Source organism: Pseudophryne corroboree, chromosome 1 (genome assembly GCF_028390025.1).
Source record: "Pseudophryne corroboree isolate aPseCor3 chromosome 1, aPseCor3.hap2, whole genome shotgun sequence".
NCBI classification, from domain to species: domain Eukaryota; kingdom Metazoa; phylum Chordata; class Amphibia; order Anura; family Myobatrachidae; genus Pseudophryne; species Pseudophryne corroboree.
In genome coordinates this window covers 936,228,453-936,256,425 of record NC_086444.1, presented here as the reverse complement: position 1 = coordinate 936,256,425, position 27,973 = coordinate 936,228,453, and the positions used below count along the sequence as shown (strand labels likewise).

At 46.0% G+C, this 27,973-nt stretch overlaps 1 protein-coding gene across 1 annotated transcript in view; it reads left to right on the top strand.

Moving 5' to 3' along the window:
• MGARP (mitochondria localized glutamic acid rich protein) overlaps positions 1–27,973 on the top strand; it is a 78,047-nt gene that overhangs the window by 34,117 nt on the left and 15,957 nt on the right. Inside the window, exons 6-7 of the mRNA XM_063956437.1 lie at positions 5,462–5,696; positions 21,453–21,629. Coding sequence (XP_063812507.1) covers positions 5,462–5,696; positions 21,453–21,629 — 412 coding nt within the window. The remainder of the gene's footprint in view (positions 1–5,461; positions 5,697–21,452; positions 21,630–27,973) is intronic.

The window sequence follows — 27,973 nt, the reverse complement described above, 5'->3', positions numbered from 1 at the left end:
GTGTGAAAGTGAGGTTATGATCTATCTATCTTTTTATTATACCCATATGTCTGTATTGGGTAGCACTATTTTATCACACCACTTTGCTCACATAGCATTGCATACCTTGGGTTTTCTTATAATAAGCCACTACAAGTTTGTTTTAGGCCTTCTTTTTCTAATCTATTTTGGGCATTATTTTGCTAAATGGAATTTAAGAGGAAATAATTGTTAGCACTGACTTATGAAACCCAGCACAGATACTTCTGTAAGATTGTGACATTTATTTTAATTGCTGCAAAATGCTCTTTCATATTTAGAGAACCATGCTGTATATTGCTGTGGTTCTTATTATTTATAGTGACTTGTTCAGTGCCTTCTGGTTTTGATTTTTGTAAATGGATCAAGAGATTAAGCAGGAGTTAGACTATTTAAAAGTTTATTTTTTTTAAATTCCAGAATACATAATACCATACAATGCTATGTACTTCATCTCAATAAATTTTCATCCATGCTCCAAGTATATTTTTATAGTTCATGAATTCTAAACACACCCTAGTTCCCTGATAACATGCCTCTGTACTCTATTGTCACTTGTGCACCTGACTATTGTATGATCTACTATATAGACATAGCAATAATTTCACACTAATCTACGTAGCACCATGTAATGCACAAATGAAGTCAAACTTAATTTCACATGGCTTGTATAATTTTGAAGACTAAGGGGTATATGCAATTGCGGTCGAATTGGCGAAAATGTCGAAAAACGGGGTATTTGCGACAAATTTTTTTCGACAATTTAATACCGTACTTTTCGACAAAAAAACTGACTTTTCAGATTCGACTTTTTCAAAATCGACAGTTGACAAATTCGACATTTCTGCAATGGTAAAAATGCGGCTTTTCGACAAAAGTATATTCAATTGAAGAATGTCTGTTCGACAACAGTGCTTTTCGACAGTAAATTCGTCAATTTCATTCCGCCTCACTTTGCTGGCGGAATCTAATAAATTTTTAAAAACATGTTTTTTTTTTTTTGTGCTTTTTTTTTTTATTGCTAATAGCATATCTATTTATATTAGAAGGGGTTAGGTACTTGGTTTGTCTATTAGGAGATTTAACTATTTATATTTTTTTTTTAAATTTAATATTTTTTTTTTAAACTGACTAAAATAGAGAGAGCATGGTTTTCAGTGGGAAGGAGTGGGAATGGGTTAAAAACCCGAAGAAAAATGCGTGGGGTCCCCCCTCTTTGAGCCGGTCCTGGTAGTAAAAATACGGGGGGGAAATGGACAGGGGTTCCCCCGTATTTTTAGAACAAGCACCGGGCTCTGCGTCCGGTCCTGGTGCAAAAAATACGGGGGACAAAAAGCGTAGGGGTCCCCCGTATTTTTTGAACCAGCACCGGGCTCCACTAGCTAGAGAGATAATGCCACAGCCGGGGGACACTTTTGTATAGGTCCCTGCGGCCGTGGCATTACCCCCCCCCCCCCCCCCCCCCCAACTAGTCACCCCTGGCTGGGGTACCCTGGAGGAGTGGGGACCCCTTAAATCAGGGGGTCCCCCCCTCCAGCCACCCAAGGGCCAGGGGTGAAGCCCGAGTCTGTGTGCCCCCCCCCCCCCCCCCCATCCAAGGGCTGCGGATGGGGGGCTGATAGCCATGTGTAAAAATGAAAGAATATTGTTTTTTTTTTTTTTTTAGAAGAACTACAAGTCCCAGCAAGCCTCCCCCGCAAGCTGGTACTTGGAGAACCACAAGTACCAGCATGCGGGGGGGGGGGGGCGGCGCTGGTACCTGTAGTTCTTCTGCAAAAAAAAAAACCCAAATAAAAACAGGACACGCACACCGTAAAAGTACAACTTTATTACACACATGCCGACACACACATACTTACCTATGTTCACACGCCGACCTCTGTCCGCTTCTCCATGTAGAGTCCGGGGTACCTGAAAATGAAATTATACTCGCCTAAATCCAGTGTGTCCTGTCTTGTTTTTGTAATCCACGTACTTGGCAAAAAAAGTTTTACTTTCAAGGTGTGCGTGTCCTGTTTTTATTTGGGTATTTTTTTTTGCAGAAGAACTACAGGTACCAGCGGGGGCCCCCCCGCGCATGCTGGTACTTGTGGTTCTCCAAGAACCAGCTTGCGGGGGAGGCTTGCTGGGACTTGTAGTTCTTCTGCAAAAAACAATATTCTTTCGTTTTTACACATGGCTAGCAGCCCCCCATCCGCAGCCCTTGGATGGGGGGACAGCCTCGGGCTTCACCCCTTGCCCTTGGGTGGCTGGAGGGGGGGGGGGGCTTGATTTAAGGGATCCCCACTCCTCCAGGGTACCCCGGCCAGGGGTGACTAGTTGGGGGGTAATGCCACGGCCGCAGGGACATAGATATTATAGAGAGATAGATAGAGAGATATATATATATATCTCTCTATCTCTCTATCTATCTATATCTATATATCTATCTCTCTCCCGGCTGTGGCATTATCTCTCCAGCTCTAGTGGAGCCCGGTGCTGGTTCAAAAAATACGGGGGACCCCTACGCTTTGTCCCCCGTATTTTTTGCACCAGGACTTGACGCAGAGCCCGGTGCTGGTTCTAAAAATACGGGGGGATCTCCGTATTTTTACAACCAGGACCGGCTCAAAGAGCCCGAGGCTGGTTATGCTTAGGAGGGGGGACCCCACGCAATTTTTTTCTGTGTTTTTTTTTTTAACCATTTTTGCGCCGTCTGAAAAGTCGAATACAGGACGCACTTATCCGTCAATTGGTCCGTTTTTCGACAGTGGGACTGTCGAATCCGTTTTTTATTGAATATGTCGAATTCCGGCACCCGCCGGTCGAATTTAAAAACGGGCGAAAAAAAGCCGCAATTTGCCCGGAATTGCATATACCCCTAAGCCACAACTGTACTATTTTTATGTAGATCACCAGGAACTGTCAAAACTGAATTTCCCCAAAAACCCCCAAACTGTCTGTCTCTGTAATAATTGTTCCTGGCTAGGTTAACTTTAACTGAATCCAGTGCTAAATGTAAATGTGTTGATTTAAGTTGGATAGCATAGCAGCCTATACATTAAGCTTTTAGACATTTCAGAGTACTTTAAGATGTCACATTAGAGAATAGACCATTGCCTTTGACGATATGGCTGAGTTTCTCGGTAACTGCAAGGTTCTCAATCCTAAGTACAGCTGAGGTGATGGCATTTATATCTTTTTGGTTGTATAATTTCCAACAGAGTTTACTGCTCTGTGATCCATGTATGAGGCACCTGATTTGATTGGCTGCAGCAGCAGCTCCTCAATGTGGTGTCGCATAGATTTCACACCTATTGACCTACTAGTCTCAGCCTTCCAGAAAGCACTATCCATATAAACACCAAATTGCAACATAGGGCTAAGAAAAGTTATTCCTCGCTCGAAAGCTCTTCTCTTGGCCATGGCTTTATATTGTCAAAGGCATTACATCTTACAATAATAACTTCTACTAGAGGTTTTCATGTTGTATTTTTCAGATTATACCATAGACCATGTTTTTATGCATTACTAATAGTGTTCTTTTATAGTAAGATATAATCATTTAGTCCTAAAAATCTAACTGAGCACATGACTCTAGTGTCTATATGACTGCCACTCTGCTATATGAAACAAAACGCAATACTGGGATATATGAATATTACATCATCCAATTAGTGAAGAAGTGTCCCATGTGTGGGTTCAGTGAAAATAATTTCTTTAATTTCACACAAAATCTTAAACTATCAGGAACAATCATGGTCACAGGACATGAGCTGGTAGCTATTTACCGCACCGTGACCTTGGTAACTGCAGTTTTGTTGTGGATACATTTTTCTAAACCTATGCATGCTTGACATATTTTGTCTTAACCACATGTGATTGCATGCTGATTGTCCAACTGTTAATCACTCCTGTTGGCTGCACAAGCTTGCCTTCTTATGCAGAGAGGAAAAGCCACACTGGTCTACACTAAACGCGTATCACGAGTTACAACCAGAATGCTGTCTTACCACCTGCTCCTCTTGTCAGTCCTCTTTCTCACCCGTCTCTCTCTGCTGTTCACGTTTTGCAATTATATGAATGCACTCATGCAAAATGAATGTGTTAGGCATGTTGGGGCTGGGGTTGTGAATATCTGACCAATACACTTTTTGGCATGTCACTTTATGACTTGGATAAACTGCTTATTTATCAGTTTTTGATGACCAGATATTTTATTCACATAGGGCTCTATTTACTAACCTTCGGAGAGAGATAAAATGGATGGTGATAAAGGGCGGTAACCTATGAGCCCCAAAAAGCCCGCATGAGCTGCGGCTTATCTGGAATTTTGTTCCATCTGCCTTAGGCAGGTGAAGGAATAAGCCAGATAAGTGCATGCTTTTCAGGGCTGTTATATTTGCTCATATCACATAGGTATGAATGCAGCGATACAACACCCTTCGTTATCAAAGATATGGGAACTCCTTGCCACTATATCCAATTAGTCACACGTGGTTAGGTCAGTTGTTCCCAAGCTCTATTCTCAAGGCGCATTAATGGTCCAGGCTTTAAGTATATCCATGGCTCAGCACAGATTAAATCATATTGACTGAAGTACTAATTAAAGCTAAGCATGGATATACTTAAAACCTGGACTGTTAGTGCTCCTTGAGAACCGCGTTTGGGAACCACTAGGTTAGGTCATTGGAAGCTGAATTGTGGTTATTATTGGGAAAGCTTATCTACTTAAATGAGAGCTATAATTATGGATGATTAATGTAAACTTTGATATCCCACTTCATTTGATAATACAGTATTCTAGGCTCTTGAAATACTCTATCCATAGATGTTAATAATGCTGTAATCTGTTGCACTTTCTGAACACAGTGAGGTTAAAAAAAAATATACCCCCCTCCTCATTCCACATTACCACAGCTTATATGACTGTTTCCCATGTGCTGGTGCCCTCTAAAATGACAACTGTGACTAGTGTTAGGTGGTATTACCCTTCTCTGCTTTCTCCGCATAAATGTATTTTATTTAATATTAATACAGTAACTAGTTAGCATCTACAGCTTGGCAGAAGACATCTAATATGTTTTTAGTAGGGAGCTTCTGCCCAGAACTAATCCAATGCAAAAATGAAAGCAATAAGAATATTGTACCATTTTGTTAGGTGAAAGGCTCAGGTTTTACAGACTATTTGCCCCATATGAGTAAGTAGTGTCATGCCAATATTTCAGTGTGTCTCAAAGCTTTAACAAAAATGTATGCTTTGAGCACTAGAGGCCTGAAACAAAACTGCTATAATGTCTTTGCTTATAAAAATTTCCCTACTTGAAGAAAATATAGTTCTATGGATAGGGCTGAGGCCATCAAACTAGAAGTACCTCACAACCCGGAACTGATGTTTACCTGCTTCTTGTTTTGCATAACATTGAGTGCACAGCTAGGATAATTATATTGCTTTATGTTGGAGCTGCATCATCTTTACTCAAATCCTTTAAAAGGTGAAAAGGAAAAAGCCGTTGAAGTGTCTGAAACCACTGAGGAGGAGGGTGTCTCTGCCCTAGAAGATGCTGCAGCAGAAGAGGTTCCTGAGGAGGAAGCTGTCCTCTCCACATCTCAGGAGCAAGTTGTGGTGGAAGAGGAGGCTACACCAGCACTTACAGAGCAGGAGCCAGCATCGAGCCCTGAGGCAGCTACAGTGCAAGGTTAAGGATATAGGCCAATATGTACACAAGAACACAATGTTTTTAGTTAGGTTTTACCTTTTAACATAGAGAAAGCAGTAATTGTGTGCAAAATACTGATGTGGCTACAGGGCAAATACCTATTCAAATATAAAGATGCACACTAGTGGTGTGCAGAGAGTGTGTATATATAGCAACACTCACTGTCTCAGCAGTAGTATATTCAAAGAAATATGAATCTTACTTAGTATTAAATGGCACGTATACATTTATAACATTGAATTAGCTTGGGATATTCCAAATTTGATCAGGCTTGTGACCTGTGCTGCCTTATAAACATTTAGGGATATATTCAATTAGGGTCGGATCCATTACATGCATTTTTCGGAATGGATCTGACAACCCCTATTCAATCTCCTCTCAATTCGGCTTTTAAAAAGTCTATTTGAGATGAGGGACCCAGAGGAGGAGAGAGGGAAGGGGGGGGGGGGGGGGACGGACCAGCGGGGACAGCCGGCGGGAAGACTGAGGAGAGCAGTGCTGCAGGAGGATGTCACACAGGCGCCCGACCTCACGGCAGTGTCCACCCGGCTCCAGCAAGCGTGACCTCACTTGCTGGAGCCGAGTGGACGCTGCCGTGAGCGGCGCTGCAGTGAGACATCCTGCTGCAGCACTGCTTTAGCGCTGATCTCCCCTGTCTCCCTGCGGCTATCCCCTCCCCCTCCCCCGTTTTTTTTTTATGTCGGACTGAGATGGTCGAAAAGGGGGCCAAAACCTGTCGGTTTTGGCCCCGTTTTCGATACAAGCATGTGGATTGGCAGCTATTCCGCCGATCTACGTGCTTTCGACAAGTCAAATTCCTCGACTTGAATATATTGAATAGGTTGGAACCCCTTCCGTCTTTTCGACAGACTGCAGATTTCGAAGTCAATTAACAGTTATTCTGCATATTGACCATATAAGAAAATATTTTCTCTAACGTCCTAGAGGATGCTGGGGACTCCGTAAGGACCATGGGGAATAGACGGGCTCCGCAGGAGATAGGGCACTTTAAGAAAGCTTTGGATTCTGGGTGTGCACTGGCTCCTCCCTCTATGTCCCTCCTCCAGACCTCCGTTTTACACTGTGCCCAGAGGATGAAGGGTGCACTGTAGGGAGCTCTCGAGTTCTTTGCTACAGAAAGCATTTTTGTTTGGATTTTTACTTTTTTCACAGGGAGCACTACTGGCAACAGGCTCCCTGCATCAAGGGACTGAGGAGAGAGGGGCAGACCTACTTAACTGATAGGATCTGCTTCCTCGGCTACTGGACACCATTAGCTTCAGAGGGGGTGAACACAGGTTCGTCCTGGGCGTCCACCCCCGGAGCCACGCCGCCGTTCTCCTCACAGAGCCAGAAAAACAGAAGCAAGAAGGCGTCTCAGGCAGCAGAAGCCTTCAGCTTCACAGAGGTAACGCACATCACTGCAGCTGTGCGTCATTGCTCCACATCACCTCACACACTCTGGTCACTGTATGGGTGCAGGGGGAGGGAGGGGGAGAGGGGGGGGGGGGGCGCCGCGCGCCCTGGGCAGCAATAACAACACCTCTTAGATGGTATATACATGTACAGTTGGGCACTGTACATGTATATAATTGAGCCCCCGCCATTTTACACGATTTTGAGTAGGACAGACGCCCGCCGCCGAGCGGGCGGGGCTTCTCCCTCAGCACTCACCAGCGCCATTTCTCTCTCCACAGAACGCCGAGAGGAAGCTCCCCGGACTCTCCCCTGCTTACACACGGTGAAGGGAGTTTAAAAAGAGAGGGGGGGGGCGGCACATAATTGGCGGATAAAGTATAATACAGCGCTGCTGGGGAAAAGCATTCTGTGTTGGTCTCCAGGTTGTTGCGCTGGGGTGTGTGCTGGCATACTCTCTCTCTCTCTCTCTCTCTCTCCAAAGGGCGTTTCAGGGGATACTGTCTTCAGAAAAATTTCCCTGGGTGTGCGCAGTGTGTCGGTACGTTTGTGTCGACATGTTTGATGGGGAAGGCTCACTTAATGTGGAGGGGGAGTGCTTAAATGTCAGGTCGCCGTCGGCAACGCCGACACCGGACTGGGTGGATATGCTGAATGTCTTGAATGCAAATGTAAATCTCCTGCATAAAAGATTAGACAAAGCTGAAGCTAGGGATCAGTCAGGTAGCCAGTCCGTGCCTGTCGCTGTGGTGCCAGGACCTTCAGGGTCTCAAAAGCGCCCCATATCCCAGGTCGCTGACACAGATACTGACTCTAGTGTCGACTATGAGGATGCAAAATTACAGCTGAAGGTGGCAAAAGGTATTAGGTACATGATTATTGCCATAAAAGAGGTTTTGCATATCACGGAGGAACCCCCTGTCCCTGACACGAGGGTTCACATGTATAAAGGGAAAAAGCCTGAGGTCACGTTTCCGTCCTCATTTGAGCTAAGCGAATTATGCGAAAAGGCTTGGGAATCTCCGTATAGGAGACTCCATGTTCCCAAAAGGATTCTCATGGCGTATCCTTTTCCACAGAAGGATCGGATACGATGGGAATCTGCGCCTAAAGTAGACAAGGCGCTGACACGCTTATCCAAGAAGGTGGCACTGCCTTCTCCGGATACTGCTTCCCTCAAGGATCCTGCTGATCGCAAGCAGGAAATTACCATGAAGCACATTTACACACATTCAGGAACTATAGTTAGGCCGGCCATGGCGTCGGCCTGGGTTTGTAGTGCTGTCGTGGCATGGGCAGACTTTTTATCTACGGAGATGGACACCTTAGATAGGGATACCATTCTAATGACCATGGAGCATATCAGAGATGCTGCCTTATATATGAGGGATGCTCAGAGAGACATTTTTTTACTAAGCTCTAGAATAAACGCTATGTCTATTTCTGCTAGGCGGCTCTTGTGGACCCGACGGTGGTCGGGAGACGCCGACTCAAAGCGGCATATGGAGTCATTGCCGTACAAGGGGGAGGAGTTGTTTGGAGAAGGCCTCTCGGACCTAGTCTCTACTGCTACGGCCGGTAAATCATTTACCTTATGTTCCCCCGCAGCATTCTAAGAAGGTACCACATTATCACATGCAGTCCTTTCGTTCCAATAAAAACAAGAAGGTACGAGGATCGTCCTTCGTTGCCAGAGGTAAAGGCAAGGGGAAAAAGCTGGACTGAGCTAGTTCCCAGGAGCAGAAGTCCTCCCCTACTTCCGCAAAGTCCACAGCATAACGCTAATTGTTTCCCAGGGATACAGACTGGAATTCGAAGACATGCCCCCTCGCCGGTTTTTCAAATCGGCTCTGCCGGCTTCCCCGTCAGAGAGGGAGCTAGTGTTAGTGGCAATTCACAAATTGTACATCCAACAGGTGATAATCAAGGTTCCTCATCTCCAGCAAGGAGAGGGTTATTATTCATCCCTGTTTGTGGTACCGAAACCGGACGGTTCGGTCAGACCCATTCTAAATCTAAAATCCCTGAACCTGTACTTGAAGTTCAAGTTCAAAATGGAATCGCTCAGAATGGTCATCGCCAGCCTGGAGGGAGGGGTTTGGATGGTGTCCCTGGACATAAAGGATGCGTACCTTCATGTTCCGATTTTCCCCCCTCACCAGGCGTTTCTGAGATTTGCAGTACAGGATTGTCACTACCAATTTCAGACGTTGCCGCTTGGTCTTTCCACGGCCCTGAGAATTTTCACCAAGGTAATGGCGGAAATGATGGTGCTCCTGCGCAAGCAGGGAGTCACAATTATCCCGTACTTGGACGATCTCCTTATAAAGGCAAGATCTCGGGAGAAGTTGCTGGACAGCGTGTCTCTGTCCGTGAAGACGTTGCAGATGCACGGCTGGATTCTCAATTTACCGAAATCCCAGCTAGTACCTGCAACGCGTCTGACCTTTTTGGGCCTGATTCTAGACAGACTAAAAAAGTTTTTCTTCTGGAGGAGAAGGCTCAGGAGCTCATAGCCCTGGTCAGGAACCTTTTAAAGCCAAAAAAGGTTTCGGTGCATCATTGCACAAAGGTTCTGGGGAAGATGGTGGCTTCATACGAGGCCATCCCATCTACAGATGCAGAAACGGATCACCCTTTCTCCCAGGGCCAGGGTATCTCTCCTGTGGTGGCTGCACAGTGCTCACCTATTAGAGGGTCGCAGGTTCGGCATTCAGGACTGGATCCTGGTGACCACGGACGCGAGCCTCCGAGGTTGGGGGGCTGTCGCACTGGGAAGAAATTTCCAAAGTTTCTGGTCAAGCCTAGAGACTTGTCTCCACATCAATGTCCTGGAGTTAAGGTCCATTTACAACGCCCTATGCCAGGCGGAGGAGTGGCTTCAGAACAGACCAGTTCTGATTCAGTCGGACAATATCACGGCAGTGGCTCATGTAAACCGCCAAGGCGGCACAAGGAGCAGAGTGGCCATGGCAGAGGCGACCAGGATTCTGCGCTGGGCGGAAGGCCATGTAAGCGCACTATCAGCAGTGTTCATCCCGGGGGTGGGCAACTGGGAGGCGGACTTCCTCAGCAGGCACGACCTGCATCCGGGAGAGTGGGGACTTCATCAAGAAGTCTTCACACAGATCGTGGATCGGTGGGGACTGCCTCAAATAGACATGATGGCGTCCCGTCTCAACAAAAAGCTAAAGAGGTATTGCGCAGGTCAAGAGACCCTCAGGCGGTAGCGGTAGACGCTCTGGTGACACCATGGGTGTTCAGATCGGTCTATGTGTTTCCTCCTCTGCCTCTCATACCCAAGGTGTTGAGATTAATAAGACTAAGAAGGGTCAGAACAATTCTCATTGTTCCAGATTGGCCAAGGAGGACTTGGTATCCGGATCTGCAAGAGTTGCTCACAGAAGATCCGTGGCCTCTTCCTCTAAGGCAGGACCTGCTGCAGCAGGGGCCTTGTCTGTTCCAAGACTTACCGCGGCTGCGTTTGACGGCATGGCGGTTGAACGCCGGATCCTAGCTGAAAAAGGGATTCCGGAGGAGGTCACTCCTACCCTGATCAAGGCTAGGAAGGATGTGACATCGAAACATTATCACCGTATATGGCGGAAATATGTTTCTTGGTGTGAGGCCAGAGCTGCTCCTACGGAGGAGTTCCATTTGGGCCGTCTGCTTCACTTCCTTCAAACGGGAGTGAATTTGGGCCTAAAATTAGGGTCCATAAAGGTCCAAATTTCGGCCTTATCCATTTTCTTTCAAAAAGAATTGGCTTCTCTTCCTGAAGTACAGACTTTTGTGAAGGGAGTGCTGCATATTCAGCCTCCCTTTGTACCTCCGGTGGCGCCTTGGGATCTTAACGTGGTATTAAGTTTCCTCAAGTCACCTTGGTTTGAACCACTCAAAACAGTGGAGTTGAAATACCTCACTTGGAAAGTGGTCATGTTGTTGGCCTTAGCTTCTGCAAGGCGTGTTTCGGAATTAGCGGCTTTATCATATAAAAGCCCATACCTGATTTTTCACGTGGATAGGGCAGAGTTGAAGACTCGTCCTCAATTTCTGCCCAAGGTGGTCTCATCTTTTCATATGAACCAACCTATTGTCGTGCCTGTGGCTACACAGGACTTGGAGGACTCAGAGTCCCTGGATGTGGTCAGGGCTTTGAAGATTTACGTGACCAGAACAGCTAGGATCAGGAAGACTGAAACTCTGTTCTGTATGCGGCCAACAAGGTTGGTGCTCCTGCTTCAAAGCAGACAATTGCTCGCTGGATCTGTAACACAATTCAGCAGGCGCATTCTACGGCAGGATTGCCATTGCCTAAATCGGTTAAGGCCCATTCCACTAGGAAGGTGGGCTCTTCTTGGGCGGCTGCCCGAGGGGTCTCGGCACTACAACTGTGCCGAGCTGCTACTTGGTCGGGGTCAAACACCTTTGCAAAGTTCCATAAGTTTGATACCCTGGCTGAGGAGGACCTCCTGTTTGCTCAATCGGTGCTGCAGAGTCATCTGCACTCTCCCGCCCGTTTGGGAGCTTTGGTATAATCCCCATGGTCCTTACGGAGTCCCCAGCATCCTCTAGGACTTTAGAGAAAATAGGATTTTACTTACCGGTAAATCTATTTCTCGTAGTCCGTAGAGAATGCTGGGCGCCCGTCCCAAGTGCGGACTTCTTCTGCAAGATTTGTATATAGTTATTGCTTACATAAGGGTTATGTTATAGTTGGTCGGTCTTGAACCGAGGCTATGTTACTTGTTCATACTGTTAACTGGGTAGTTTATCACAAGTTATACGGTGTGATTGGTGTGGCTGGTATGAATCTCGCCCTTAGGTTACATAAATCCTTTCCTCGTACTGTTCATATCCTCTGGGCACAGTTTCTCTAACTGAGGTCTGGAGGAGGGACATAGAGGGAGGAGCCAATGCACACCCAGAATCCAAAGCTTTCTTAAAGTGCCCTATCTCCTGCGGAGCCCGTTTATTCCCCATGGCCCTTACGGAGTCCCCAGCATCCTCTACGGACTACGAGAGATAGATTTACCGGTAAGTAAAATCCTATTTTTTTGTGTTATGTCAAACAGCAATCCTCCAGTTTTATGTTTGACACTACAAAAATGCCTTTTGTTAATCTCATGGATTCTGATGTAAACCTCTTTATTCTAAAGCAGGGATGGGGAACCTTCGGCCCTCCAGCTGTTGAACTACACATACCAGCATGCCTTGCTACAGTTTTGCTATTTGGTCATGCTAAAACTGTTGCAGGGCATGCTGGGATGTGTAGTTCAACAGCAGCTGGAGAGCCGAAGGTTCCCCATCCCTGCTCTAAAGCATGGGTCTTCAACCTGTGGCCCTTCAGCTGCTGTGAAACTACACATCCCAGCATGCCCTGCCACAGTTTTGCTATTAAAGTATGCTAAAACTGAGGCAGGGTATGCTGGGATGTGTAGTATCACAGCAGCTGGAGGGCCGCAGGTTTAAGTACCCATGTTCTAGAGATGATGGGATCTGGGATAGGCTTTTTTTTTTGTTTTATCAGTGTCAGATGGAATGTTTTCATCAGGATAACATCAGACTGCTATCCACATTGCTACTTTCTACCAGTTATGTCTTGGAATGTTCTGCATACATTGGGGAGGTTTATCAAATCTTGCGGAGAGATCAAGTGGAGAAGTTGCTCATAGTAAGCTTATCAATTTTATGGGCTGTTCTAAAAAAAAGACAGAAGCTGAATGGTTGATTTGATAAATCTCCCCCATTAACCATTTTAAAGTAAGGAGGGTTTATGTAATTTAGTTTACTAGGGTGAACATGGTGAATGACATTTTGAAAACCAGTCTATCCTACACTACACCCCTCAGTAAATTGCGAAGCAGGGTTTTTTCTTTAGTGGGTTTTTTTTTTTCTTTTTAATGTATTTTAGAACTTTATAGATTCACTTTCTTGTATATATTGTGGCCGGCACCTGTAGGAATTTGTAGTGTATAAAATTAGTATTTTATACACATTGGGTAGTAGAATATTTCCATTATTCTTCCAGTGACTGTTACATTGGCAATTTTCCCATTAATATATTCCCAAATATTCTCATGCTAAATGGGACATGCATTAGGTGCTATGACAGTCCAAGTGTAGTGTATGTGGTCATTCTAAATAGTATCCCTGGCAAGTCCAAAACGAATGAGGGCAAGGGATATATTTGAATAAAAAAAAAAGTAAGTATAATATTTATTGTATGATATGTAGAGATGGTGCCCATGCTGCTAACCAGGCACCAGAGCAAGCCTATCCCTGTGGAGGGTAATACTATGCATAGGTGCAGTTCCATTGTTATAGTAAGCCTTTTTTCAGTAAATGCAATGTAATGAATGGGATGTCATTTCCATGGTCGTCACACTCCTACTTTGGGATTCCATTATATGTAATAAAAAAACAAACTGCATATAACCTAAGGATTACTCGGAGCAGAAAATCCACACCACCTATTCCTACGTGTCCTGTTCTGGCTGCGCCATTGCCTGCATTATGAGAAATCTACAAATGTAAGTGAACAACTGTTACTGGGAGAAGGGGTGAGGTCCTGGGGGAAATGCAGGTGCTATGAGAGCAGTACTTGAGGTATACGTTTAATTTGCCAGCTGTCGGGATGCCGGCGGTCAGGATCTGACAATGCTGCCAGCCTGAATCCCGGCACAACAGGGCTATTCCCACTCGTGGGTGTCCACGACACCCATAGAGTGGGAATAGATCCTGTGGAGAGCGCAGCGAGCCTTCAAGGGGACTCGCTCCGCTGCTGGCATTCTGGTTGGCGGGATATTGAAAGCCGGCATCCCGTCCGCCGGTAAATCATACTGAATCTGTACTTGTATATGTGCATCCTACATTATGGAAAACTGCAGAACAAGGCCAGTAAGGGACTAGAGACCAGATATTAGCTTCATCAGCATAAACTAACCAAGACTACCATTGTTTGCTATTGCTTCTCCACGTTGGTATCAAACCACTTTAAAAATCAATGGTGGTTTCTGATTAAAAACTTATATTACTGTTAAGATGAAGACACAAATGTTGTTTACCCAATCCAAGTTCAGTTGTATTCACTTAGCTTTCCTAGAATTTCTTTTAAAATGGTAAATCTATACATACTATTTTAGGGGTATATTCAATAAGAGTCTGATCCATTCTGAAATGCATTCCGATAACCCCTATTCAATTTGAGCCTAATTCAACTGTGAGAACACAGCTGCTGGAGCCGCACATCACGGCCGCCTAGCCCAGTGCCCCGCTGCAAGGAGAGAGGTGCCTGGCTAGGGGACGAGCGTCATAAGGTAGTCCTAAAACTGGCAGCCCCGCTCCCCCATCTCCTCACCTCAATCTGACTTTTTTTAAAAAAGTCGGATTGAGATCGTTGGAAGCGGGGCCCAAACCTGTCGGATTTGGTCCCGTTTCCAACAGAAGCATGCGGATTGGCAGCTATTCCGACGATCCACATGTTTTCTGACAAGTCGGGAATTTCCAACTTGTCGGAAAAAACTGCCCCTATTGAATAGGTCTAAACCCCTTCCGACCTAAATCAGTCAGAAACTGCCATCTTTCCGACAAGACAGCAGTTTCCGACTCTTATTGAATATTCCCCTTAGTCTTAAAAGAGAAGACAGCCCATAGAAGTATATTATATAATTGTTTACATTGGCAAAACACTGCGTTGGTTAATGATCTTGTTTATACACAGTAGCTTATTACATGTAGTTATGCGAGCATGTCCTGTAACCCATAGCAACCATTCAGATTTTAGCTTTTAGTTTCTAAACTTTTAAAACACATAGGGGAAAATATCATAGAGCGTGAGAATCAGAAAGTTAGAGTTCTCCTGTTTTTTTGTTTTTGTTTTTTAAAGTGGCAATCATTGCCATGGCAAAACCAGGTTGATTTTGCCATGTAAATTATTGACATTTAAATAAAAAAAAACAGGAGAACTCACTTTCTGATTCTCACACCCTATTATATTTCCCCCTTAGTGTCCAATTTAATTACTTGATTTTTATTCTTTAATAATGGAGCAGTTTTCTGAATTCAGGGTTGCTGGTAGCAGATTAACTACAGGAAATTTCCACTGGAATCACTGACCATGTTACATTGCCTTGGCTCCGCTTAGTATTACCGTGTCAGCTTTTTACATATGACAGTGTGCATTAGTGAAAGTCCCTTCACTGGCTGCTAGACAGGTTCTAGTCATATTGTGTGTGTGAATTGGTGTGTGCTAAGACATTCAGTGCGTTTCCATAATTACCCTTGCCCTGATAAAGAATTGTATTGATTTAGTTTGACATTCAGAATTATTCATCATAGATTAGTATTTTTTGTGCAGCAAGAAATCTCAAAATGTTTTATTGTATTATCATTTTGTGTTGCACAGTTGAATTCCATCTTTTATGTTCTGATTTCAGTTTTAAGTCAATTAAATGTTTTTATTTTAAGTGGGTATACCCATGCACACACCTCCCTACATAATCAAAATATCTATTTTTTATCTTTTATATTGAGCCACAAAGTGTATGTAGCGTGGTACAGAGAAACAAACGATTCATTAAGTTCAAACAAACAAAACATGGCAGATAAAACAATGGGTTCAGTATAAATTGCCGGCGGGTGGTGTCCCGACGGTCATAATAATCGATCAATGATGATCGCGATGAATGAAATCCCGAGAGGGGTGATTAAGGGATATTGGGGCAGATTTATTAAGCCTGGTGAAGTGATAAAGTGGAAGGTGATAACCAGGGGCGTCTCTAGAGAGAAGGGGACCTGTGTGCAGACCCCCTCCTCTCCCGTAGCTGTTAAGCCGCTGCTAGCGCTCTGAGCGTTGTAGACTCTGGCACAGTGCCAGTCTACAGCGCATGCGCAGAACTCAGAAAAATGGCCGACGTGCCATTTTTTCGGAGTCCTGCGCATGCACTGTAGACTCTGGCACTGTGCCAGAGACTCTAGTGTCAGTGCGCTAGCAGCGGCACGACGGCTACGGGAGAGGAGGGGGCCCACACGCGGTCAGCGATGGACTCCGGAGAGGTAAATATAAGAGAAATAGGTGCGGTGTGGGGCCCCCTGCGAGTCAGGGGCCTGTGTGCACCGCACACTCTGCATCCATTACAGAAACGCCAATAGTGGTAACACACCAGCCAATCAGCTTCTAACTTTCATGTTACAGGCCGGGTTTGAAAAATGACAGTTAAGAGCCGACTGGCTGGTTCGTTATCACCTTCCAGTTTATCACTTCACCAGACTTAATAAATCTGCCCTATTCTCTCCTAACCCTCCCTTCCTGCAGTCTAAGCCTAACCTCCCCCTATAGTGCCTAATCTTAATCTCCCTGCAGTGGTGCCTAAACCTAACCCTCTCATTCCCCGCAGCCTACCCATAACCTTCTCCGGGAGTGCCTAACCCCCCCACCCCTGCAGCCTAGCCCTAACAATTCCTGTGCTGCAGCCTAAACCCCCCCCCCCCCCCCAAGCCCTAAACCTAACCGCTATACTAACTATGGTCAGTAAGGCGGCTGTCAGGGTTCCAGCCTCTGTCTCAGGACCCTTCAGGGATGCCAGCTTCGGTGTCCTGCCTGCCGGGATCCCAGCAGCTGGGATATTACCTGCATCCCAAAATAATCACCTTAAGATTTCTATACAACTGATACCCCTTTCCGACCACGAGATATGAACACCATGTAATTGGCACATGAGCGTGCATAACCTGTGTTCATGTGCAGTCTGAAGGTGGCAGGGGGATAATACCGGGTCAAGCGACCCAGTATTTCAACCCTGGTAGCGAGCAGGGTCGAAGCAACCAGTTTCCCGCTCGCTGTATGTGTACGGGTGGCGCTTAGAGATCATGTGATCTTCAAGCGCTGCCCCCGCTGTATCACTGCAGACGTTACCAACCCTGGCAATATGCTGATTTACAGATAGCGGTGGCGAGGCGGGTCGCACCATGGGAGCTCCTGTGTCAGGCTCCGGGGTGCAAAAGGTGTGAAAGGGCAATGAGTGACCTAAAATAACAATAGCAGTCCATGACACGGTGTCCTGGAAGGGCAAACAGTCAGAACTGCTGAGTAAATGGGGGCAAGGATAGTGCAGGGGGAGAAACAAGTAGATGAAGCGCCCTGCCCATGAGTATTAGGGTAACTGGGAGTTGGTAATTGGAAGAGATGAGGAGGGGGGACATAGGGGGTCATTCTGAGTTGATCATAGCGGTGCTAAATTTAGCACAGCTACGATCATCTTCCCAGACATGTGGGGGGACGCCTCGCATGTCAGTCCGCCCCCCCACGCACAAGTACAAAAGCATCGCACAGCGGCAAAGAGCCAGAGTCTACTAGTGATCAGTAGAATGCTGCCAGCTAGAGAAGAGGGGGATCCAGAAGGAGATGACACACGGGCCCCCTCCTCTCTGTCAATGTGTGCCCCTGGCTCTGCTCCCTTGTCTCCTATTCTGCTTCATCAACTTTAATTCTGTCTTCACTTATGCTCTCTCTAAATTCAGCATGACATTGTGATAGTAAACAAATTCAACATTTTGTTGTTGTTAATCAATCATTGGAGGAAATTTATTAAGGTCCCGATTTGATTCAAGATTGCATTTTCGGCCAAAAATGCATCTTGGAAATTTACTAAACACAAATCTCGGCAGTGTTGGGGCAATTCGTATTGAGAAACACTGCCGACGATACACATACGAATCAATAGACCATCGGTCAAACACAGTTGTATTTTAGCATACATCTCATACAACATGGTAATTTACTAAGAATTAGTATTCTCTTTCATTGCCGACAATAGCTTAACACCGCCGGAGAAGCATGGAATTCGTACAGAAATAGAACTTTCAAATAGACCAGCTTCTGGCTGGCTTGTTCGGAGAATCATGCACGGATCAATGAGATCTGTGCATGCCTCTCTGTGTAAAAGTATGTGAAATAGTTAAAGAAAAATTTGTCTGGGGTTCCCCCCTCCTAAGCATGACCAGCCTCGGGCTCTTTGAGCTGGGTCCTGGTTGTTAAAATAGCATGGGGGGGGGGGGGGAATGCGTAGGATTCCCCAGTATTTATACAACCATTACCGGGCTCATGGACCGGTCCTGGTTCCAAAAATACAAGGGTCAAAAGACGTAGGGGTACCCCGTATTTTAAAAACCAGCAACGGGCTCCACTAGCCAGGGAGATAATGCCACAGCCGGGGGACACACTTATGTAGGTTCCTGCAGCCGTGGCATTACCTCCCACCTAGTCACCCCTGGCTGGGGTTCCCTGGGGGAGTGGGGACCCCTACAATAAAGGGGTCCCCCCCCCTCCAGGCACCCAAGGGCCAGGGGTGAAGCGTAAGACTGTCCCCTCCATCCGTAGCTGTGTAAAAAATAAAATAAAGTCTTTTGGTGTGGAACTACAGGTCCCAGCTAGCCTCCCCTGCATGCTGGTACTTGGAGAACCACAAGTACCAGCATGCGGGGCATTAAAGGGCCTGCTGGTAACTGTAGTTCCACACCCAAAGAAATATTCAAATAAACACACACACCGTGAAAGTATAAATGTATTATAACACACACACTCGCACATACCTACATCCCACACCTCTATTCACGTCCCCTTCTCCAGTAGAATCCAGGGGTACCTGTGGGAAAAAAATTATACTCACAAAAAATCCTGTGTAGATTGGTCCTCTGCTTTCCCTGTAGGCATCCATGGTTTAAATTAAAAAAAAAAAAAAAACCCTGCAAAGACCTGATCCATAGCACTAAAGGGGATCCATGTTTACACATGGATCCCCTTTCCTTGAATGGCGGGACCCCCCCCATGACTTCTATCACTAGAGTACCCGCCATGCAATCAGGGAGCACCACGTCATAGCGCTTTCCTGATTGGCTGTGCGCTCCTGGCCTGTCAATCAGGCGGAGCGCATAGACTAGAATGGAGGCTCGCGGTTCTCCATTATAGTCAATGGTGCAAACTTTGCAGTCTGCGGTAGGCCGCGAGGTTAATTGAGGGCAGCCACAAGAGTCGCCTCAATTAACCTTGCGGTCCACCACAGACTGCAAAGTTTAAAAAGAGTGCTAAATAAAATCTTAGTGTTATAGCACAATATAACATTTTATTTAGCACTTTTTTAAAACTTTCAAATAATTTTTCTACTAATATCACTCCTTTAAGCATTTTAATTACACCTTTCACTTGTGTATCACCTTTTAATACATAGCTTTGTTTCTTTTTGATTAACACTCACTAACACAGAGGTTCTCAAACTCGGTCCTCGGGAGACCACACAGTGCATGTTTTGCAGGTAACCCAGCAGGTGCACAGGTGTATTAATTACTCACTGACACATTTTAAAAGGTCCACAGGTGGAGCTAATTATTTCACTTGCAATTCTGTGAGGAGACCTGCAAAACATGCACTGTGTGGGCCCCCGAGGACCGAGTTTGAGAACCTCTGCACTAACATCTTAGCTTCTCTCTGGTGTCCTGCCCTGACCTTCGCCGGCTTGTGGGGTTCCACGTCCCAGACTTAGTATTAGGGACCTTCAGTATCAGAGACTCATTGATGTTAGCCTGGAGATATCTATATTTTTACACATATATGCAACTGAGATCTTTGAATTATCTACCACCTTGTAGTCTTAAAATTTTGATGCTGATATCATCCCTAGTGCTGTGGGATACCTGTTTTTTGTTCCTTTTCTGATAAAGGTGGCCCAGACAATCCACCATGAGACTAGTGGCCCATTAGAATCCTGCAAGGCCTGTAACAGCAAGATCAGATAGTCGAAAGTGCGTAACACTGGACCTGCAGCACTCTGATTCACTGCCAGACTTTCACTGAACTGCAGCGTTTAGTTTCGCAAGTGAGACCTGATCAAAGTCCATTTTATGAAACTAAAGGGTTTATTTATTAAGCAAACCGCTACTTCCCAACCTGTTTAAGCCCAAAATTTAAAAGGGATGTTTGCTACTGAAAGCTTTGCTCTTCTAGGGGTATATTCAATAGGAGTCTGATCCATTCCGACATGCAGTTGTCGGAATGGATCCGACAGCCCCTATTCAATGGACGGCCAGATCCAACTGTCGGATTTGGCCGTCCTGTCAGGCCACTGCTGTCAGCGTCTGCGGATGCGCGGACAGCAGCGGCCAGGGGAGCAGGGAGCGGCGGCCGTGAGCGGGAGGGGCTGGCTGCGGGGGACCTGTGTGGAGCCGCAGGCAGCAGGAAGAGAGGTGCGGCGGGGGGAGCATTGATCGGCGGCCGGCGGGAGGTGCTAGCAGCGGGGTAACAAGTCTGCGGCGACGGGGGGAGAGAGGTGCGCTGCAGGGAGAGGGGTGCCTGGCCAGGGGACGACCAGACACCTCTCTCCCTGCAACGCCTCTCCCCGCAGCCGCAGACATGTCCCCCACAGCCTGCTCCTCCCGCCGGCTGCCAATCAATGCTCCCCCAGCAACACCACTAGTCTCCTCATCTCAATCCGACTTTTTTTAAAGTCGGATTGAGATTGTCGGTAACGGCGCTAAAACCTGTCTAGTTTGGCCCCGCTTCCGACAATGCACGCTGATCGGCGGCTGAAGCCGCCGATCAGCGTGCATTCCGACAAGTCAGGTTTCCCGACTTGTCGGAATAAACGGGGAACTAATGAATAGATTGGTACCCCTTCCGGCCTAAAACTGTCGGAAGCTGCCGTCTTTCCGACAAGATGGCAGCTTCCGACAGTTATTGAATATACCCCTTAAACTTCAAGCTTAAATACGCCTGGAAGCAGCCACTCTTACACAATGACAGTAAACCCCTAAGTCTCACTGCTGCTAATTCTGTGCCACCTCATTCTCACTACAGCACTGGTATGTATAGTGATGTTATCAATGCAGATCCCTGGCAGGGACAAAGGGAGAAAAATGTGTTGCAGGGGAGGAACATGTCGCTGCACCTGAATAATGGTAATGCTCTATCTGGCACACACTCTTCCAACCCCAAAGGGGCTTTCATAACATTGAGACAATTGACATGACTGCACAAGTGATACATACTATTCTGTAATAAATTCTATGGGGCATATGCATCAGCACTTGGCGAGAGATAAAGTACTATCCAATCCCCTCCTGTTATTTTTCATACATATCTTGTAACATGGCAGTTAGGAGCTGACTGGCTGGTACTTTATCTCTCTGCAAGCAATGATGCATATGCCACTATGTAAATTTTTTGGGAACCTTTGCAGATGTGACCCTTGAGTCAAAAAAGATTGTGTATGTTCCTAATGCAGCACAGATCTCTTACAACAAATGGGTATCCCTTTTTTTATCCAGTGGAACAAGAACATATTGAACCTGCAAAGGAGTCCTCTGATGTAGAGACAGCTCCTTTGCTTACTGCAAGTTCAGACAATATCCCAGAGGAGCTGGCATCAGCAGCAGAAGACTGGTCTGAACTCTCAGCCAGGAAGCCAGAGGAGGCTGTTGAAGAGAATGCACCAGCAGCACAAGGTATGTACAGTACAAGAAGCAGAAAGTACTAATGTGTACTGTCTGGGATAAATCATAAAATGGGGCCCAAAAAGATTTAACTTTAGTCTCACTGTGCTCTGTTATCCTTGTATTTATATTAGTTTCTTTGTGCTATTCTTGTGCTTATATTTTGCTTTTTATTTGTGACAATAATTGGCAAAGGTGCCCAATGCTTCCAGTCTAGTAAATAAGTAGTTATCTATAATGAAAACCATGCATCTACTATAGGCTTTGTTGAGCCTACACTGGTGTTTTTTGAGATAACGTCACTGAAAGATGTCCATGATTTATTTAGGCTTAAGGTGAGATAAATCTGTAAGATTTTGATTATATAGTCAAAATCTTAAGGAAAGTTAGTGCACATCTCACGGTGTCATGTAGCCCATACCACTTGTGAGATATTAGGTGCTATCCTTCAATTTCGACCTCATCTGTGAGAGAAATTGAAGGATTGTATGCACATTTTAGGTACCTTGAGACGCGATGCGCGGACACGCCGCTTGAATGTCGCATCTCAAGATAGTATGTGCTGCACTTAATATTTCTCGCATCGCAGTGCGATCGTATGTGGTTCTTAAACCACATGTGATATATCACACTGCGATGTGCAATGGGCACTCGCCGGGAGCAGCCAGAGGCCGCTCCACTCGGCGGTGACGTGCCCATCACGTGATTACCATGTGATCTATCGCATGATCGCATGGTAATTACTTTGGCAGTTTAGGTGCGATGTCGTGGGGCATTGCACAAGTGTATGGGCACCATTAGGCAGCTTGCAATACCAATTCGATTGCAATGCCCACTCCCACGGGGTCGGTATTACAATGCTAGATAGACTGTGCAGGAAAGTCAATCTTAATTAGTACAAAGTATAGTCAAAATTGGCACTTAGTCAAAATCATGCTTAGACAAAATCGAAAGTACAGATAGTCAAAATCTGTGGTATCTGGGCTCTGGGGGAGTTCAAGGGAAATAGCATAGTCAAAATCTCACCGTGTGTACACACCTTTAGTGCATAATTTTGTACTTGTGAGACATTAAAGGGTTATCAAAAGGGGAATTGCACAATAGTGTAATAATTCTAAATATTAATAGGTGCCCTTTACCTCATCCACCATTTTGTGTAATTTTGCAGGCTTAGGTGACTAGGGCAGATGTACTAAGCAATGAAAAGAATGGAGAAGTGAGCCAGTGAAGAAGTTGCCCATGGCAACCAATCAGCTGCTCTGTATAATTTTATAGTATGCAAATTATAAATGTTATTTTAATGCTGATTGGTTGACATGGACAACTTCTCCGTTGGCTCACTTTTTCATTCTTTTCACTGCTTTAGTACATCTCTCCGAATGTCTTAAGGAATTTCCACTATCGGGGTATATTCAATTAAAGTCGGATCCATTCCGACATGCATTTGTTGGAATGGATCTGACAAGGGCTATTCAATGAATGGCCAAATCTGACTGTCTGATTTGGCCGTTCCTGGTGTCCCCTCCGCGCTGCTGCTGACTTCACTCAGTCGCTGTCCCGTCCTCCTCACAGCGCATCATCATCGCTGCCGGGAGAGAGGAGCCTGGCCGGGAGGATGCCCATCGGAGGTAGTACCCTATAGCCCGCCGCACTGCTCCCCCATCTCATGTCCTCAATCCAACTTTTTTTAAAGTCAGATTGAGATTGTCGGAAAGGGGGCCAAAACTTGTCGGATTTGGCCCCGTTTCCGGCAGAAGCACGCAGATCGGCGGCTATTCCACCAATCCATTTGCTGTCTGACAAGTCGAATTCCCTGACTTGTCGGAAAACTGAGGGGGTAATTGAATAGGTCGGAACACCTTCTGATCTTAAAACGTTGAAAACTGCATTCTTTCCGACAAGACGGCAGTTTCGACTGTAATTTAATATACCCCACAGTGTTTAAATAGAATACTATATGTAAAAGCCCACCGGAATTGTGAAACCATCTTAGAAAAAAAGAAAAATATGTTAATAAAGTTGGATAAAAATGTTTTCAGGTGTAATAGTAATGTTCTTCTAGTTACACTCAAATTCAAGCAGGAGATCTATCCTTGATGTCGGCATTGAAAACTACTGCCTGAAGTGATCAGGATGTTCCAGAAGTAGTAACGAGTCACTTTCCTCTTGGCTGACCACAATCAATGTATAGCCAGTGAATGCACATCAAGTGGCTCACAGAGTGTTCCCTGTACATTTATATGTTTGATCTCTTTAGTGGAGTCCATGAATTCTGTAATCTATTGTACAAAACCTTTAGCATTTTGTATCTAAGTTCTTACCAGCAGATATTTAATCTTAAAACACAGCAGAACCACTCCAAAATAGTCATCAGATCATTGGGGGTTCTCTGTAAGGTATTCAGTCATATGGTCAATGGTGACCTTATCAATGTTCATAATGCCGACACCACATTGTCGACATTAGAACGTCTACATGGTTCAAACTTGACAAACAGGCTGACATCCTCAAACTGTCAACAGGTTCAAACTGTAGACTTGATGAATGTTGACATGGTCACTGTCGACAAGTCATACCACACTTTCTATAATGGAGTAAAATAGTTTAATGAATAATAGTAGAGGTTTTTTTTATAATAATGTTAATCTAAAAATATAATCAGAATTCAGTCATACTTTTAATGTAACTTTTGCAGTCCCACAATATAGAGGGCGCTGAATGATAAAAAGGCTTAAAAAGACCAAGTACTTGTATTTCTGCTGCGGGGTACACTGGGCTCCACAGGGAATGACATTGGGGTAGAGTAGGATCTTAATTCGAGGCACCAACAGGCTAGAAGCTTTGACCTTCTTCCTAGAATGCATAGTGACGCCTCCTCTATAACCCCGCCTCTGTGCACAGGAGCTCAGTTTTGTAGTTGGTGCCATGCAGTGCAGGCATACAACAGGGGGGGCTGCTCCAGCAGCCCTGAGAAGAGCTTTTAAAGTGAAAAATGAAGACTTCAACGGCTGCAGCAGAGGCACTGTAAGTGTTAGATGTCAGTCAGACATCTCCTGCTGCAGCTCCATCACCTGCCCCAGCGGCGCTGTACATTCCCGCACCCTGGTTGCCGGGTACCTACAGCGGAGGCTCCGGTTTCTCTCAAGTTAGTCACATACACCACCGCTGCTCTCCAGGATCGCGTGGCTGCGCTCAGGGAGGAGGTAAGTGGGTCCCTCAGACGAACCCGCTGGAAATTGCGATCCCGCGCGGCCGGTGGGAGGCGGGCCGAGCGCGCTGGCGTGGACACTGTGGCAGTACAGGGACCCCACTAGACCACCAGGGCAAGGGCACAGGTCAGTTTTGTTAAAAAAAAAAAAAAAAAACGTTTGTTATATAGCCCACAGTACCCGGTGGTGAAGTCCAGCAGGGGGATAAGGCTTTGACCTGTAGCCCCTCCCCCAGACCCAGGGCGCCATTTAGAGTAAATGTTGCCGCCCTGGAGCTGCATCTCTCTCTCCCTCACTCCCTGTCAGCGTTTGGGCGCCATTATAGCAAGCAGAGCTGATCCTGGTAATGTTTGGGCAAATCCTCCTCTGTAAAGTTGCCTGCATGTCAGCGCTGTGCATTTTACAGGACACTTAAGTATTCTACATGTCTACTGACAGTGTTAGTTAAGAGAGAGTGCATTTAGTCAGGGTTATATAGTACAAGTACCCTGTGATATACATCCAGTCTTTACTGTGCATTGATATATCTATTGAGTGTATAGCTATATATAGTACTACTTTGTATTGCTAGTCCAGTGCAGTTTTATTGCATGTCATAATTTCTGCATTGTATAATGTGACTATGTGTGTGTGTATATAGCTGCTGTGTGACCTCCATTTTCGTGTATCTCACTCAGATTGCTATCCCTATATTCTGAAACCTGAGGGGGCTAAGTGCGTCAGGTTTATCATTTTAATATAGGTATTTCACAAGATATACTCAGTGTGTATTTTTCTCTGTGATTTTTAGTCACCATATACCTCTTGAATTCTTTGTTTGTGCTGTTACACTGCACAGGGGGTTCTTGTCAGGTATTGTGCTGCTGATATTGTACTGTGTTGCCTTGCATTGAGCTTTTGAATATGTCAGCTACAAAGGGCAATGGTGCTGGGGCTGATCCCACATTGTGTGGTGGTGACGCTGCAGACACATTTGAGGAAAATATTGCAACTGAGGGTTAAGGTTCTGGGGGCTCCTTACCCCCCAGTGGGATCGTAGCAACGGAGGCTCAAAATGACCCGCCTTGTGCTACTTTCTCCACGCTGCTGAATACGCTGGTAACTAGACTAACAACTGCCCCTATGGGACCTCCTGTGCTGGTACAACCGCTTATGGTCCCCGCAGTTAACCTGCCATGGGCAGATCACCTCTCTACTCAGTTGCAGCAATTGAACCAATCACTGACTACTCAGAAGTCTAACCCTCTCCCGCCTAAGACCAAGGGGTCTTCTAAGCGGGCCATTACTTCCTCACAATCCACCAACGTCCCAGACACCTTGTCTGATGAGGATGGCATTTATACTGACCCCACAGATTCTGATCCTGACGCTTCTGATGGGGAATCTGTTTCACAGATGGATGTTCCTGACTTGTTGGAGGCTATCAGGTTCATTCTTCAAATTACTGATGATCCGGAGCCTGATGCTGCCCCTAAAAAACCGGACAGATTTAAACGTCAGAAAGTGGTTAAACAAGTTTTACCTCATTCTGATCATTTAGTTGACATACGTCCAGGAAAGAAATTCACACTTCGCTGCGGAGCTAAGTAAAAATTGGGAAACACCCCCGCCAGTGGATTCGCAGGTGGTGCGGCTGGTGTTATCCTCAGCTCTGGCGGTAACTACCGTCACGTCTCTGAAAGAACCGACGGATAAGCGTGTGGAGGGTTGTTTAAAGGTGGTTTACACCCTAGCAGGTGCTGCGCATCAGCCCACCATTGCAGCGACATGGGCTGCAGAGGCTATTGAAGCGTGGGCTCAGGAGTTGGAAGCTGAGATGTCTTCCAACGCTTCTGATCATGCTAGACGATGCTTATCGTATATTGTCACAGCTTCTCATTACATTAAAGAGGCGGCTTCTGATGCCGGTATTCTGGCGGCCAAGGCTTCTACTACGTCCATATTGGCTCACCGGATTCTATGGTTGCGGTCCTGGTCCGTGGATCTGGACTCTAAGAAAACCCTGGAGGTACTCCCTTTTAAGGGAGACATCCTTTTCGGAGAAGACCTCAACAAGATAGTGGCTGACTTAGCTTCTGCTAAAACAGCTTGTCTACCTAATACTGATCCTTCGGTACTGGAGGCTAAGAGTAATTCCTTTCGCTCCTTTCATCCTTCAGGGAAAGCAAAGGGTCAGGCGTACCCGAAACAGGCTCGCACTTCCAAACCCAACAAGCCCAAACGGGCCTGGGCTGCCCGTCAGCCCGCTTCCAAGACTGAAAAGCCTGCCACATGACTGGGCGGGCCTCCCTCTGGGGGATCCCAGGGTGGGGGGCCGATTTCTAGGGTATACCCAGGAATGGTTGAAGACCACTTCCGATGCCTGGGTACGGGAAGTCGTCACTCGAGGTTACATCGTATCCTGCAAAAATCGTCTCCCTCATCGATTTTGCCAGACAGGTGAAGGCAAAAACTCTTCATTCGGTGGTACAGTCCCTGGACACAGGAGTGGTAATACAGGTGCCTCTGGCTCAGAGAGGCAAGGGGTACTATTCACCGCTGTTCCTTGTCCCGAAACCGAATGGGTCCTCCCGGACCATTCTCAACCTCAAGTACTTGAACAAATTTGTGAGAGTCTCCAAGTTTCATATGGAAACTCTTCACTCTATTGTTCTGGCCTTGGAACCTGGGGATTATATGGTCTCCCTGGACATACAGGATGCTTACCTGCATATTCCCATTGCAATTACGCATCAGCAGTACCTGAGGTTTGCGATTGGAAACCTCCATTACCAATTTCGGGCGTTACCATTTGGTTTGACCATGGCTCCGCGAGTATTCACCAAGGTCATGGCGGTAATGACGGCTGTACTCCGCCGTCAAGGGGTTAGGATCATACCGTACTTGGATGACTTTTTGATCCTGGCAAATTCCCCAGAAATTCTCCTACGCCATCTGGATCTGACTATCCAGTTTCTGCGAGCCCACGGGTGGCTCATCAACTGGAAGATATCTTCCCTGGTCCCTGCTCAGAGCATGGTGCACCTGGGGGCGTTGTTGGACACTCACAACCAGCGGTTGTTCTTGTCTCAGGAGAAAGTCCTGAAGCTTCAGGACAGGATTCAATGCTTCCTATCTTGTCCGCAAGTGTCGATACATTCGGCAATG